Source organism: Zingiber officinale, chromosome 10A, assembly GCF_018446385.1.
Source record: "Zingiber officinale cultivar Zhangliang chromosome 10A, Zo_v1.1, whole genome shotgun sequence".
Classification (NCBI taxonomy): Eukaryota; Viridiplantae; Streptophyta; class Magnoliopsida; order Zingiberales; family Zingiberaceae; genus Zingiber; species Zingiber officinale.
The window spans coordinates 17,644,564-17,657,529 of record NC_056004.1 but is presented as its reverse complement, the minus strand read 5'-3'; the positions used below and the strand labels follow the sequence as shown (position 1 = coordinate 17,657,529).

General features: G+C 44.7%; 1 protein-coding gene across 1 annotated transcript; it reads right to left on the bottom strand.

Moving 5' to 3' along the window:
- Window positions 1-11,303: 11,303 nt before the first annotated feature.
- On the bottom strand, window positions 11,304-12,473 carry LOC122026479 (zinc finger BED domain-containing protein RICESLEEPER 2-like). Its single transcript, XM_042585220.1, has one exon. It carries the CDS (start codon window positions 12,471-12,473, stop codon window positions 11,304-11,306), a length of 1,170 nt encoding a protein of 389 aa, XP_042441154.1.
- Window positions 12,474-12,966: the final 493 nt, after the last annotated feature.

Genomic DNA, 12,966 nt, shown 5'->3' with positions numbered 1-12,966 from the left:
TTTGAGCCAGTAGGGGCAAATAATAGCCAAGTTCAACAGTGCAAGTTTATCTCGTCAGCCAAATAAGTTTATATTTTTTGAAATTTGGTTATTTTTCATTTATTCCGGACCAACAATTCATTCAAATGTGTAGCTACAAGCAAAAACAGGAATCAGAATATAGATTCAATATGAAAACCTAGCCATGCAGAAAGATTTGAACATCAAATATAAGATTTCATGAAACTCTTGCCAAAATTAAGAAAACTAGAACACTAATAATTCAGCAGACGAGCGGAGAACCTTCTATCCAGTTAATCTCTCCTTGAGGAGGAAGAGACAAGTTACAGTCCCAGCCGTTAAAACTCCAATTCCAAAGCAATAAGCCCAACTTCGGTCCTTCTACAGAGGAGGTCCGAGTCGAGAAAACAAAAAAGGTTCAAAATAAATTTGAGTCCTAATTACTCAAGGTCCCGATTACATACCTAAAAAGATAAAAGTAAAAGATAATATCAAAAAATTCTGAAATATGAATTTAGGCTTAATTATTCAAGACCCCAATTACATGCCTATAATATATAATACTAAAAAAACAAAATTTTAGGCCAACTCAAATTATAGGCCCAGGGTCATCGCCCAGTGCCGCCCTCCTCCTGGGCCGGCCCTGAATAAGCCGCAAGCGACCACCAACCATGATATGGGAAACGTTTCTTCATTGATCACCATTATTTTTGTCTTCATGATGTGGATTGGAGATGGCGGCTCTGGCAGAGAGAATACGAGCAAAACCTGAGAAAGGAAGAGACGGATGTCATGTGCTTAAGCAAAACTAACGATCGTGTTCGAGTTCAAGAAGATGTTCTGATTAACGGTCAAGGATCACCCCACACAGGAGTCTCTAAATTTCACGTTGGTGGTAAAATTTAATTTGATCTAAAATTTTGACGTTTAAAATCTAGATAGTAATTAAAAATATATAAATACTAACTAATAGTTGATTTCCAATACTTTCCATTGGGAATTTGAAATCTGACTTGAATGGGGAGGATATGAAATGAATTTTTAGACCCAATGAATAATTAAGTATTTGGATATGGATATTTTTAGATTTGAATATGAAAACGGATATGATAAAATTCTATACCTACCTTATCCGATATAAATATGTATATATATAAAAGCCTTGGAAAAAAATCTTTAACTTACTTTCCATCTAAAAAAATTTGGTTTGCATCTTTATCGAATCACAATACTTATCTTGTTTTCTTTTCATGAAAAATTCTCACTCCATCAAAGAGCACGGAGGAGTAATTTAAGAATGTAATAAATATTGAAATAATTTAATTTTTTTCATATATATATATATATATATAAAAGAATGGATTAATACTCCATGGATAAAGCAATCGTTGTAGTATAAATGAGTTTAAGAAGTGGAAATGATTTTTAATTTAACAAAACACATACTTAATCAAACTGTTTAATGCGTTGTTGGTTTTGTACATTTACAACTTTAGGCCTCAGAAATAAATAATTACAAGGAAGCATATTCATCTCCGTCCTTTATAAAATAAAAAAACCTTTATAAAATTGAAAGACTTGGATACCGACTTTTCTAACAAAATGTTTGTCCCAAAAAGTTAATAATACATTTTTGTGTTGTTAATATATTAAAAAAAGTTTCATTCGAATGCTACTGATTGATTAATATAGTAGTTATTTCCAAAAAAAAACATAAAAAAAATAATGAAGCCGATATAGAATTATAGACAGCGAAATGAGAATAATTAATGCTTAATTTTGAGAAAACTGAAATGAACGATAGACGTGAGGTAATAATGAATTATCGCGTGTCTCTTCTCTTCATCTTTTGCCAACAGGGCGTGCGCAGGGGCGGATCCAGTGGGGGACGGCATCGGCGGTCGCCCCTCCTTGTCGGCGGTGGAACACATAATATTATGGGGTTCTATCAATGGAGATTGAGGATACCGTCCCTTTTTTATCATGATCGTCTTTTTATACTTGAATTTTTGGATCCACCACTGGCGTGCGTTCCGCCGCCGGCCTCGAGTTGCTTCAGGCTGTTTGGCGTGGGACAGAGCGACAGGGGCAGGAGCGATCGGTTGAAGCAGCTTTAAATTCGAATAATCATTTATGAGCTTGATGCCTTGATTTGAGCTCCGTTGTTATTCTTAATCATTGGTGATCATTATATATAGTTCTGCCATCATGCATGTTTAACAATATAATGTTATAGCTAAGAGTACTATGTGATTCTGATGAAACTATAATTCATTTTATTCTTATAGTTTAGTTAGCGGTTCTTCAGTTAACGTATCAAAGGAAAAAAAAAATGCATCTTGATATATATATGTTGATCCGGTGGTAAGGTAGGATCCGGTCGACAAGAGGTCAAAGTAGTCAATGTTAGACGGACGTCCAATTAGGTGAATTATCTTCGTTGTCAGCAGGAAGGGTAGACAGTCCAATAATTCGACAGCTCGGTCAAACACCAAGCTTCCGACGCTCACGAAGCTCAACCAGGGAGGCACGAAGGCCGAGCGACCATCCTGCTTGGTCAAACAGTGGATGCAGCCTCGACCTAGTGGACAGGGCTCCCTCGCCCGAGGGGGGAGTCAACCAGCAGAGCACTAGCCGAGCGGACGCTCGGCCCGACTGTTGCATCACCCGGACAGCAGACTGGCCGAGCGTCTCTCCCGCTCGGGACTCTCTCAACCCCGTTGTTACATCGCCCGGACGGCGGACTGGCCGAGCGACTCTCCCGCTCGGCCCAATAACAGACAAAGGAGTAGTTGGCAGTATCTTCCTAGGGACCAGTGCCATCGACAGGCGGCATGATCAGCGGCATGACCAAGCAGAGGATCGTACTATGGAAGTTTCCACTGTCACGTCAGGGATATGCTCGGTTTGTTAAGGTATGACGTCAGACACGCTTTTCTGACACGGCCTTTCCAGGTATGCTTTGGGAAGCATGCACGCACGCGTCTCCTGGAGCTCTATATAAGAAACCCTAAAACTTCATCAGAGGTATATTTTTATTGCTGTAGCTAGAGCCACGCTGCTGCTCCTTTCTTCTTTACTTCATTCGCTTGCCGCCGGTAGCTGACTTAAGCGTCGGAGGGTCATCGCCGGGGAACCCCTCCCTGGCTCGGCACTAACGACTCTGTGGTTGCAAGCTTAGCTCGTCGGAGGTCCGCATCGCCTTCAGTCGACATCCAATCAATGTGAGTGCCATCTTCCCAGCTGCGTCCGTCTACTCACACTCGGACAGGATCAAATTTGGCGCCGTCTGTGGGAACGCACCTGAATCTGAGCTAAAGAGATGGTAGAAGCTGGACGTCACCGTGATGCTTACTCCAGAGGAGCCCGATGCGCTCATTCATGTACGAGCGGTGAAAATGGTCGAGCAGCAGCAACAAAAGGCGCTAGCCGATCGGCTGGCGCAGCAAGCAACATCGGCCTCAGGAGGCCGAGCGACATACGAAGACCGGCCGGAACAACTCTCCATATGGGGACAGAACAAGATGTCGACCGACACTCTAGGAGAGGTTCCGCTAGCGCCAATTCCGTTCCACCTAGCGTTATTTCAAACGCCCTCAGAGATCACCCGGGCCAACTAGGACCGGGGTTCTTTGGACGATGCCCTCGTGCGTGACACAAGGAAGGGCAAAGCGCCCCAAGCTGACTCATCACCTGAGTGGATTAACTGACAATTCTCTGAGGCTATTCTACAAGATCCGCTGCCGAGGCATTACGCCCCCTTGGCGATCGGAGAATATAACGGGTCTACTGACCCGGACGACCATCTCGGTAAATTTGATAACGCTGCCACTCTTCATCAGTACACAGATGGAGTCAAGTGCCAAGTGTTCCTCACCACTCTTTCTGGCTCGACGCAATGATGGTTTCGAAGGTTGCCAGATTGGTCGATCAGAAGCTTTAAAGACTTCCGAACAACATTTCTTCACTTCACGAGCAGCAGACGCTATCAGAAAACAAGCGTCAGCCTGTTCTCCATGAAGCAGGGCCAGAGGGAGACTCTTCGAGCCTACATCCAGCGCTTCAACTAGGTGGCGATGGATATCTCCTCGGTCTCGTCCAAAACTATGATGAACGCGTTCACGCAGGGTCTCGTGGACGGGGACTTCTTCCGACCGTTCATCAGGAAGCCGTCTAGCGACTAGGACTACTTGTTGAAGAAGGTCAATGAGTACATAAACATGGAAGAAGCCCAGGTGGCCAGAAAGAAGGAGGTTCCAGCCGAACCATTGGCGCCGACTGAACGACGGTCGCCATCCAGCCATCAACCTCCAAGACGCCCCCGAGCCGAAGGAATACGCCCACGCCCGGAAGCAAGGCCACATGCCATCCAGCATGTTGCCGCAGAGCGACCGAGGCCCAAGGGGAAGGTATGGACCCCTCTGTTCTGCTCATTCCATCAGTCTGGATCTCACAACACCCACGACTGTCGCAGATTCAACCCGGTCGCCCAACCTAGGAGTTACCGTCATCGATCTCCCTCTCCGGACCAGCGACACCAGTATCATTGTTCCGATCGACGAGAAGAAGCAAGGCGATCCCCAAAACTGCCTCATCGGAGGAGCGTAGAGCCGGTAAGAGCCGGCCAAGAGCGAAGTAGGTCGTCCACTAGGGAGGATGAGAACAGGAGCAATGCCGCTCGAGGGGAGATCAACATCATAGCTGGCAGGCCGACCGGCGGGGATTCCAACTGAGCTAGGAAGTCACACGCTCGGCGATTGGAAATCCATACAATAGGTTGCAGCCGGGAGCAGGCCAGCGGGCCCAATATCAGCTTCGGCCCCCATGATCTCAAAGGAGTTAAAGTGTCACACGACGACGCACTCATTATCCGAGCGATAATCGCCAATTATACTATTCATTGTATATTCGTTGACACAAGCAGCTCGATCAACATCATTTTCAAGAAGGCGTTCGACCAGCTCCAAATTGACCGAGGCGAACTGTTGTCAATGATGACCCCTCTATACGAGTTCACCGGCAATGAAGTCATGCCGATCGGCTAGATCAAGATGATCATCTCGCTCGGGAAAGAACCACTTCGGAGGACGAGGGCCACCAACTTCATCGTAGTAGATGCCCCCTCGACCTACAATGTCATTTTGGGCCGACCAATCCTCAATGAATTCCGAGTGGTCGTCTCAACCTTCTGCTAGAAAATTAAGTTCCCGATGGAAGATCGAGTTGGAGAAGTAAAGGGGAATCAGCTGGCTGCTCGGATATGCTATGTCGAGATGGTCAAGACCGAAACCAAGACCGCTCGGAAGACACCCCGGATGGTGGTAAGCACCATAACCGAGAAGCCCCCTACTTTAATTTTTGAAGAAAAGGAGAAAGTACGGATACATCCGAGCCGAGCAGAGGCGATGATTTTCGTAGCATCCGACATGGAGGCGAACAGAAGCCCGAGCTAGTCAAATGCCTTCAGCAGAATCATGATGTCTTTGCGTGGTCGACACATGAGCTGCCCGGCATCTCCCCAAGCGTCGCGCAGCATGAGCTCCATGTCCGACCAGACGCTCGGCCGGTGAAGTAGAGGAAGAGAGACTTCAGCGCTGAGCAGAATCTAATCATCTTTGGAGGCCAGCCACATACGTGAGGTCCAGTTCCCGAGCTGGCTCACCAATGTGGTGTTGGTCTCCAAACCAGGCAATAAATGGAGGGTCTGCATCGACTTCCGGGATCTCAACAAGGCATGCTCGAAGGACTTCTATCCCTTATCCAGGATCGATCAGATGGTAGACTCCACGGGCGGGTGCGAGCTGATATGCATGCTGGACGCATATCAGGGGTATCATCAAGTGTCGCTCGCCTGTGAAGACCAAGAGAAAGTCAGCCTTATCACTGCCGATGGTACGTACTGCTACAACGTAATGTCGTTCGGCTTGAAGAATGCAGGAGTCACCTACCAAAGGCTGATGAACAAAGTCTTCCGGCGGCAGATCGGTCGTAACATGGAGGTATATGTCGACGATATTTTAATTAAATCCCTCCAACCTGCCGATCTCTGCGCAGATATCAAGGAGACCTGCCAGACCCTTCGAGCGTACAGTATCAAGTTGAATCCCCAAAAGTGTCTGTTCGACGCTAAGAGTGAGCACTTCCTGGGGTATATCGTTATCGAGCGGGGTATTGAGGCAAACCCCAACAAGGTAAAAGCACTCCAGAACATGCCACCACCAAGAAACTTGAAGGAAGCGCAACGCCTTACCGGTCGGATAACAGCATTGTCTTGATTCATCTCCAAGTCTTCCGATCGGAGTCTTCCTTTCTTCAAGATCCTGCGCCGAGCCACCAAGTTCCAGTGGGATGAGGAGTGTGACCAAGCCTTCGAGGAGCTTAAAGTATATATGAACTCACTACCCGTACTAGCTAAGCCTATTGCCGGTGAACCGCTCCGGATTTATTTGTCTTCAACCGAGCACGCTATTGTCTCAGCGTTGGTTCGGCAGAACGGCGAAGAACAGTCAGTGTACTTCTTAAGTCATATATTAAAGGATGCTGAATCTCGCTACACCAGTCTTGAGAAGCTAGCATTTACATTGGTATTCGCCGCTCAGAGGCTTCATCCTTATTTCCTCACGCACACTATCATAGTGATGACCAACAACCCTCTTGGAAGAGTCCTACTTAACCCAGAGGCATTCGGCCGGCTGATCAAATGAACAACGGAGCTCAGCGAGTTCGATATCCAATATCAGCCCCGAACGGTCATCAAAGCGTAATCCTTAGCATATTTCATCACGGAGGTACAGAATCCTGAGCCCGACGCAGTATGGAAAGTATATGTGGATGAGTCATGCACCCGGCAGGGTAGCGAGATCGGTGTACTGCTTATCTCCCCACAAGAAGAGCGGGTGCAGTTGTCCGTTCGACTAGAGTATCAGGCAACTAACAATGAAGTCGAGTACGAGGCTCTTATACCCGGCTTACAAGCCGCTCGGCACGTTGGCACCAGCAGGGTTCTTATCCATTCTAATTCTCAATTAGCTGCTCAGCAGCTGGTTGGAGCATTCGAGATCAGTAACATGCAGCTCAAGTTGTACGTCGAAGCCTTCGAAAAGTTGAAGGCAAACTTCCAGGAGGTATTCATCCTGAAGATCCCCCGAGCGGAGAACCAAGCGGCGGACGAGCTGGCCAAATTGGCGAGCTCACTCTCGCCAATTATCATTACTCAGCCGATCAAGCAAGTATCCTTGGTGGTGCACGTCGATCGGATGGAGGGACTCACTTTCTCGTTCGATTGGAGAACAGCCATAGCAGAGTTTCTAAGATCAGGAGCTACGCCGCCCGATCGGGTGGAAGCTCACTTATTGAGGAGGAGAGTCAGTCGCTTCACCCTAATCGGGGACCAGCTCTACAAGAAGGCCTTCTCCAGGCCATTGTTGAAATGCGACGGATCGGAGGATGCCGACTATATACTACGAGAAGTACACCAAGGCTCCTGTAGAGGGCATCCAGGCGGTCGGTCGCTAGCAAGGAAGGTCCTGCTGGCCGGGTACTTCTGGTCAACTCTACAAGGAGATGCCGCTCAGACAGTAGCTAACTGTCTGTCCTGCCAAAAGTACCATCACTTCTCTCATCAATCAACCGAAGAAATGAAGGCTTCCACTGTATCGTGCCCGTTCGATCAATGGGGCATGGATATTGTGGGACCCTTCCCCATGGCGACCGGATAGCGAAAGTTTTTGCTCGTTGCAATAGACTACTTCTCCAAATGGTTGAAGCCGAGCCGCTGGTGAAAATAACCGAGCAGATGGTCCAAAAGTTCATCTGACAACATATCATCTGTTGGTTCAACATTCCACGTCGGCTCGTCTCAGACAATGGCAGACAGTTCTTCAGACGGAAACTCAAAAAGTGGTGCGAGGAGTATAGAATCCAGCATGCCTTCACCTCTGTAGCATACCCTCAGAGCAACGAACAGGCTGAAGTCGTCAGTCGGGAAATCTTGCAGATCTTGCGAGTTCGTCTTGACCATATCGGGGGTAGCTGGGTAGACAAGCTCCCCGGCATGTTGTGAGCGATCCGCACAACCCCCAAGGAAGGCACGGGTGTAACCCCGTTCCACATGGTGTACGGCGATGAAGCGGTCGTCCCGGTCTAGGTAGGAGTCGAATCCAATCGAATACAGCACTATGGAGAAGACAACGCCGAACGGAGGCTGATGGAGCTGGACTTAGTGGATGAGACGCGCGACAAAGCAGTCGTTCGGTTGATGGCCTATAGGCAAAGGATGAGACAGAACTACAATCGACGAGTGATCCCGAGGTCGTTCCAGGTAGGCGACCTCGTTTGGAAGAAGGTGAAGTCGGTCGGCGACGTCACCAAATTGGAAGCTCCCTGGGTTGAACCCTTCAAGGTCGTGGAAAAGCTCCGTTTGGGTGCCTACTACCTAGAGGATAAAGATGGGTGGCGGTTAGAATGCCCTTGGAGTGCGAACCACCTCCAGCCTTACCGAGCTGGATGAAAGGTGCGCCAATGTAACTGAGGTGTACTTTCCATTTTTCCTGTACCCTTTGATTGCAGGATTGAAATGAAAAATGAAAGGTTACCCAAATAATCGTCGAGTGGGGACGTTAAATCTATGTCTCCATCGACGGTCGAGCGGCGGCGACCTTAAACCCCTGTCTTCACCAAATCATCGAGCGACGACATTAAATCCATGTCTCCATCAGCGGTCGAGCGGCGACTTTAAACCCCTAAGTTCACCAAATCATCGAGCAGCGACGTTAAACCCATGTCTCCATCAGCGGTCGAGCAACGACCTTAAACCCCTGTCTTCACCAAATCGTCGAGCAACGACATTAAACCTATGTCTCCATCAGTGGTCGAGTGACGACCTTAAACCCCTGGCTTCACCAAATTGTCAAGTGACGACGTTAAACCCCTGTCTCCATCGACAGTCAAGCGGCGACCTTAAACTCCAGCCTTAGAAGATCGTCTCGCGGAAACGTTAAAACCCAAAGTCGAGCGGCGACTATAAGCCCCGAAGGTATGATCCCGACGAATCTTTCAATAATGAAAGTGCGGTCATAACAGCCGATCGAAACTATACAGTCGAATACTAGTAGAAAGATACCATATGAGGAAAGAGCACAAAAGGATTTCATTAATAGGTTAAAACTGCCGAACAGTAGGAGTACATTCAAAGCTCACAAAAAATATGCTCTCTACAAGCCCTTCACTCACTCAATATAATCAAATGCTTAGTTGGGAATGGACTCGAGGAGCTGGACGCGATCGACATCTTTTTCGGACAGAGCTTCAGAAATATGGCCTTCGTCTTAAGCTAGAGGAGCGTAGCGTCGATTGCCAGCTCAAATGAGTGGACAATCCTATTGGTCGCCTTCTCCAAGAACTGCTCCGAGCGGAGGTATTGTTGCTTCAGGACTGCGAAGCGACCTGGCTCGGCCTCTTGATAGGCAGTCAGAGCAGCACGGGAGGCCGCCAGCTCATCCTCGAGGTGCTTCACTTGGTCTTTAAGTTCAGCTTCTTTAGCCGAGCGGCTCTCTCGCTCGGCAGTCATCAGGCCCTTCGTGTTCCTGAGCTTCTCGGCCAACTGTGAGCATCCTGGTTTTTCTGCTCCAGGTCGGCGATGGCTCGTTGTTTCCTTTTGGAGCCAGCTCAAGTTTATGATCGTAGGTCTTCAATTGCGCCTCGATCTGGCCCATCCTACTGGCATGTTCGGGCGACTTTTGCTGCTCCTCCGCTAGGAGCTGTTGGGCCTTCTTCAGGTTAGCCTGCAGGCGAGCGACTGGTGGCCCCTGGGAGGAGGAAGACTCACCGAAAAGCTTGAGCTTCTTCAGCTCGTCCTCCACTTGTGTTAGCCGCTGGCACATGGCAATATTCTCCACCCAGTACTACAAGCAGATATTAGTGCCGAGCGGAGGTAACTTATGAATTGATTGTTGAAAATACTAACCCCCGATGGACTAGTGTTGTAAACGAGCCGAGTCGAGCTCGAGCCAGTCTTGGCTCAAGCTCGGCTCAACTCGATTTAAGTTAGCTCGGCTCGAGCTCGAGCTCGATCAATCTTGTAAATTTAAGCTCGAGCTTAGCTCGATCATTTAATCCAAGGCTCGAGCTCGACTCGAAAAGCTCGAATTAAATTCAAGCTTTCAAGCTCGAGCTCGAGCTCGAGCCAAAGTCATAACCTAAGCCATTTTTTAAATTCTACAATGTAGAATGCAGAATTGCATATCGTCAGTTTTCTAAAACAATCCATAGAATTTCAAAATTGTCAGAATTTAAAAACTAAAATATTCATAACCTAAGCCAATTTTTCTGTAAATCAAAGTATCAAACAATAACAACTTTAAATAAAAAATGACCAAATTCCTCTCTAAAAGACTAAAACTAAACATCAAAACACCAATTATTCATAAAAGAAAAAACTACTTGAACTGTTGAACATCACAAATTCACAAGTCACAACACAAATATATAATAAAAAAACATAAATAAAAAACACAATTATATGATAAAACACTATTCTTGTTGCCAAAATACCAAACTTCATCTCAAATTCCCAACAAAATTAACCAAATCCAAAAACATAATATTCCAAATTCAAACCACCCAAACTACTCAAAACATTAAATTTCTACAGCAATCAATATCTTCTTCTCCATATCAAATTCTCAATCATACCACCTATACTGCAACCTGCATTTAATAATACGAAGTGATATTAAGCTTAACTGAAATCTTACACTGGAAACACATGTTAAACAAAGAACTGAAATCTTACTTACTTTAACATGTGTTTAACATATGTGTTTCCATATCAAAATTCTGCAGCAATTTCCATATCCTCTTCTTCGTTTAACATGTGTTTCCAAAATTCCATATCAAATTTCTACAGCAATCATACCACAATAATTACACCGAAAACAACATAATAAACAAAGAACTGAAATCTTACTTACTTTAAGAGGTAGATACTGGAAGAAAATTTTCTTGATAAGTTTTAGCTTTTTGAAAAAGTAAAAATTAGATAAATAAGCGATTAAATTCATTAGTATGTAACTTAGAAAGCTAATAATGAAATATAACTTACTTTAGTCTTCTTTTTCAGTCCATGTATATGTCAAAGTCAATCACCCCCACACAGTAGAGTCTGCACCGTGTTTGGAGAGAGAGATGAATGATAAGAATCAATAACTCTTGTCCCTGCACTAAATGTTGCTTCTGAAGCCACTGAACTCAGTGGAATAGCTAACATATCAGCTGCTATCTTTGACAATATTGAATACTGCATTCTATTCATCCTCCACCATTCTAAACATGAAATAAATTTTAGGAATCTCATTCTTCTTTAGATGACCCTTTTCAAGATAATCTACCAATTCAGATCTCTTAGTCTCTGAAGTTTCAACTTTTGCACAATATTCATCAAAATCATCCCAATTATACATAGAATTTTGATGACTTCTTCTAGCACTTGAAGAACCAAAACTCTCAGACTCAGGTAAATGAGGTGCTCCTTTATTAGTTTCTTCAACAGCATACTCCTCATAAAGAGAATTAATTATCTCCTTAACTTTTGAGATATGCTTAGAGGCATCCAATTCAGAATAAAGCTTAGGAAAACAAAATTCAACTGCAAGCATTTTTTTGGTTGGATCTAACACAGCAGCTATAGCCATCAATAAATTACAATCACCCCAATATTTGTCAACTTTTTCTTTCATTTTACTAGCTAATTGCTTAAGAAACAAATCTTCATGTTGTGCAAAAATATCCAATGCTGACTTTATTTTTTGAACTTTTTGAAGAAATAAATTTGAAGTAGGATACTCGCTACCTGAAATAATGTGTGTGGCTGTCCAAAAAGCCTCCAACAGTGAGCAAATCTTTTGAGCTTTATCCCATTCTTCTTCTTGAGGGCAGCAACCATAAAAGGGATCACGTTCTTTGAACATATTAAAAGCTTCTTTGAACTTGAGTGCACAACTTAACATCTCAAAAGTCGAGTTCCACCTGGTTTTGCAATCACGAATCAATTTTTCATCCTTCAACTGTAATTGTTGCACACACTCTACAAATTGCACACGTCTTGCCTCTGAACGATTTACATATTCTACACTTTCCCTTATATTACCAATAATACCTTCAATCTCCCTCAATCCATCTTGAACGCACAAGTTCAATATATGTGCACAACAGCGAACATGAAATAAATTTCCTTCACATGCCAATGTTCTTGACCTTTGAATGGTATCTTTCATATATCGAATAGCCAAATCGTTACTTAAAGCATTATCAACTGTAATAGTGAAAACCTTGTTTTCAATGCCCCACTCTTTCATACACTTGAAAATGGCATCGGAAATTTGAAGACCTCCCCTTGGTGGTGGAATGTTAATGAAACTTAAAACTCTCTTTTGTAAATTCCAACAAGAATCAATCCAATGCCCAGTGACAACCATGTATTCAATCTTTTGAGTCTTTGACTTCCAACAATCTGTTGTTAAACTTATTTTATCAACACACTCAAGACTTTTCTTCAACCTCTTTTTCTCAATCTCATAAATTTTCATACAATCTGCTCTGCATGTTGTCCTGCTAATTTTTTGTCATTCCGGCATTCCACGCCTCATCATTAAATTGAACCCCTCTTCATCAAGAATGGTGAATGGGTGTTCATGCATCATGATCCAATGAGAAACTGCCTCCCTCATTTGTTCCATGTCAAATTTTCCAGAATGCAAAGTAAGAATGGATGGTAAAGCTGAATCAGTGGGCAAAAAACTCAACTTTGTTTGTTGTTCAGCTGCTCGCAAATTAATTTTTCTCTTCACACAATTTAATCTATGTCTCAAAAGACTTGATGTGGCCCCTGATTTACCCAATGTAAAAAGAGATTGACAATGTTTACATTTTGCTTTCTTTGATCCATCCACTGTATCAAAATCATTCCAT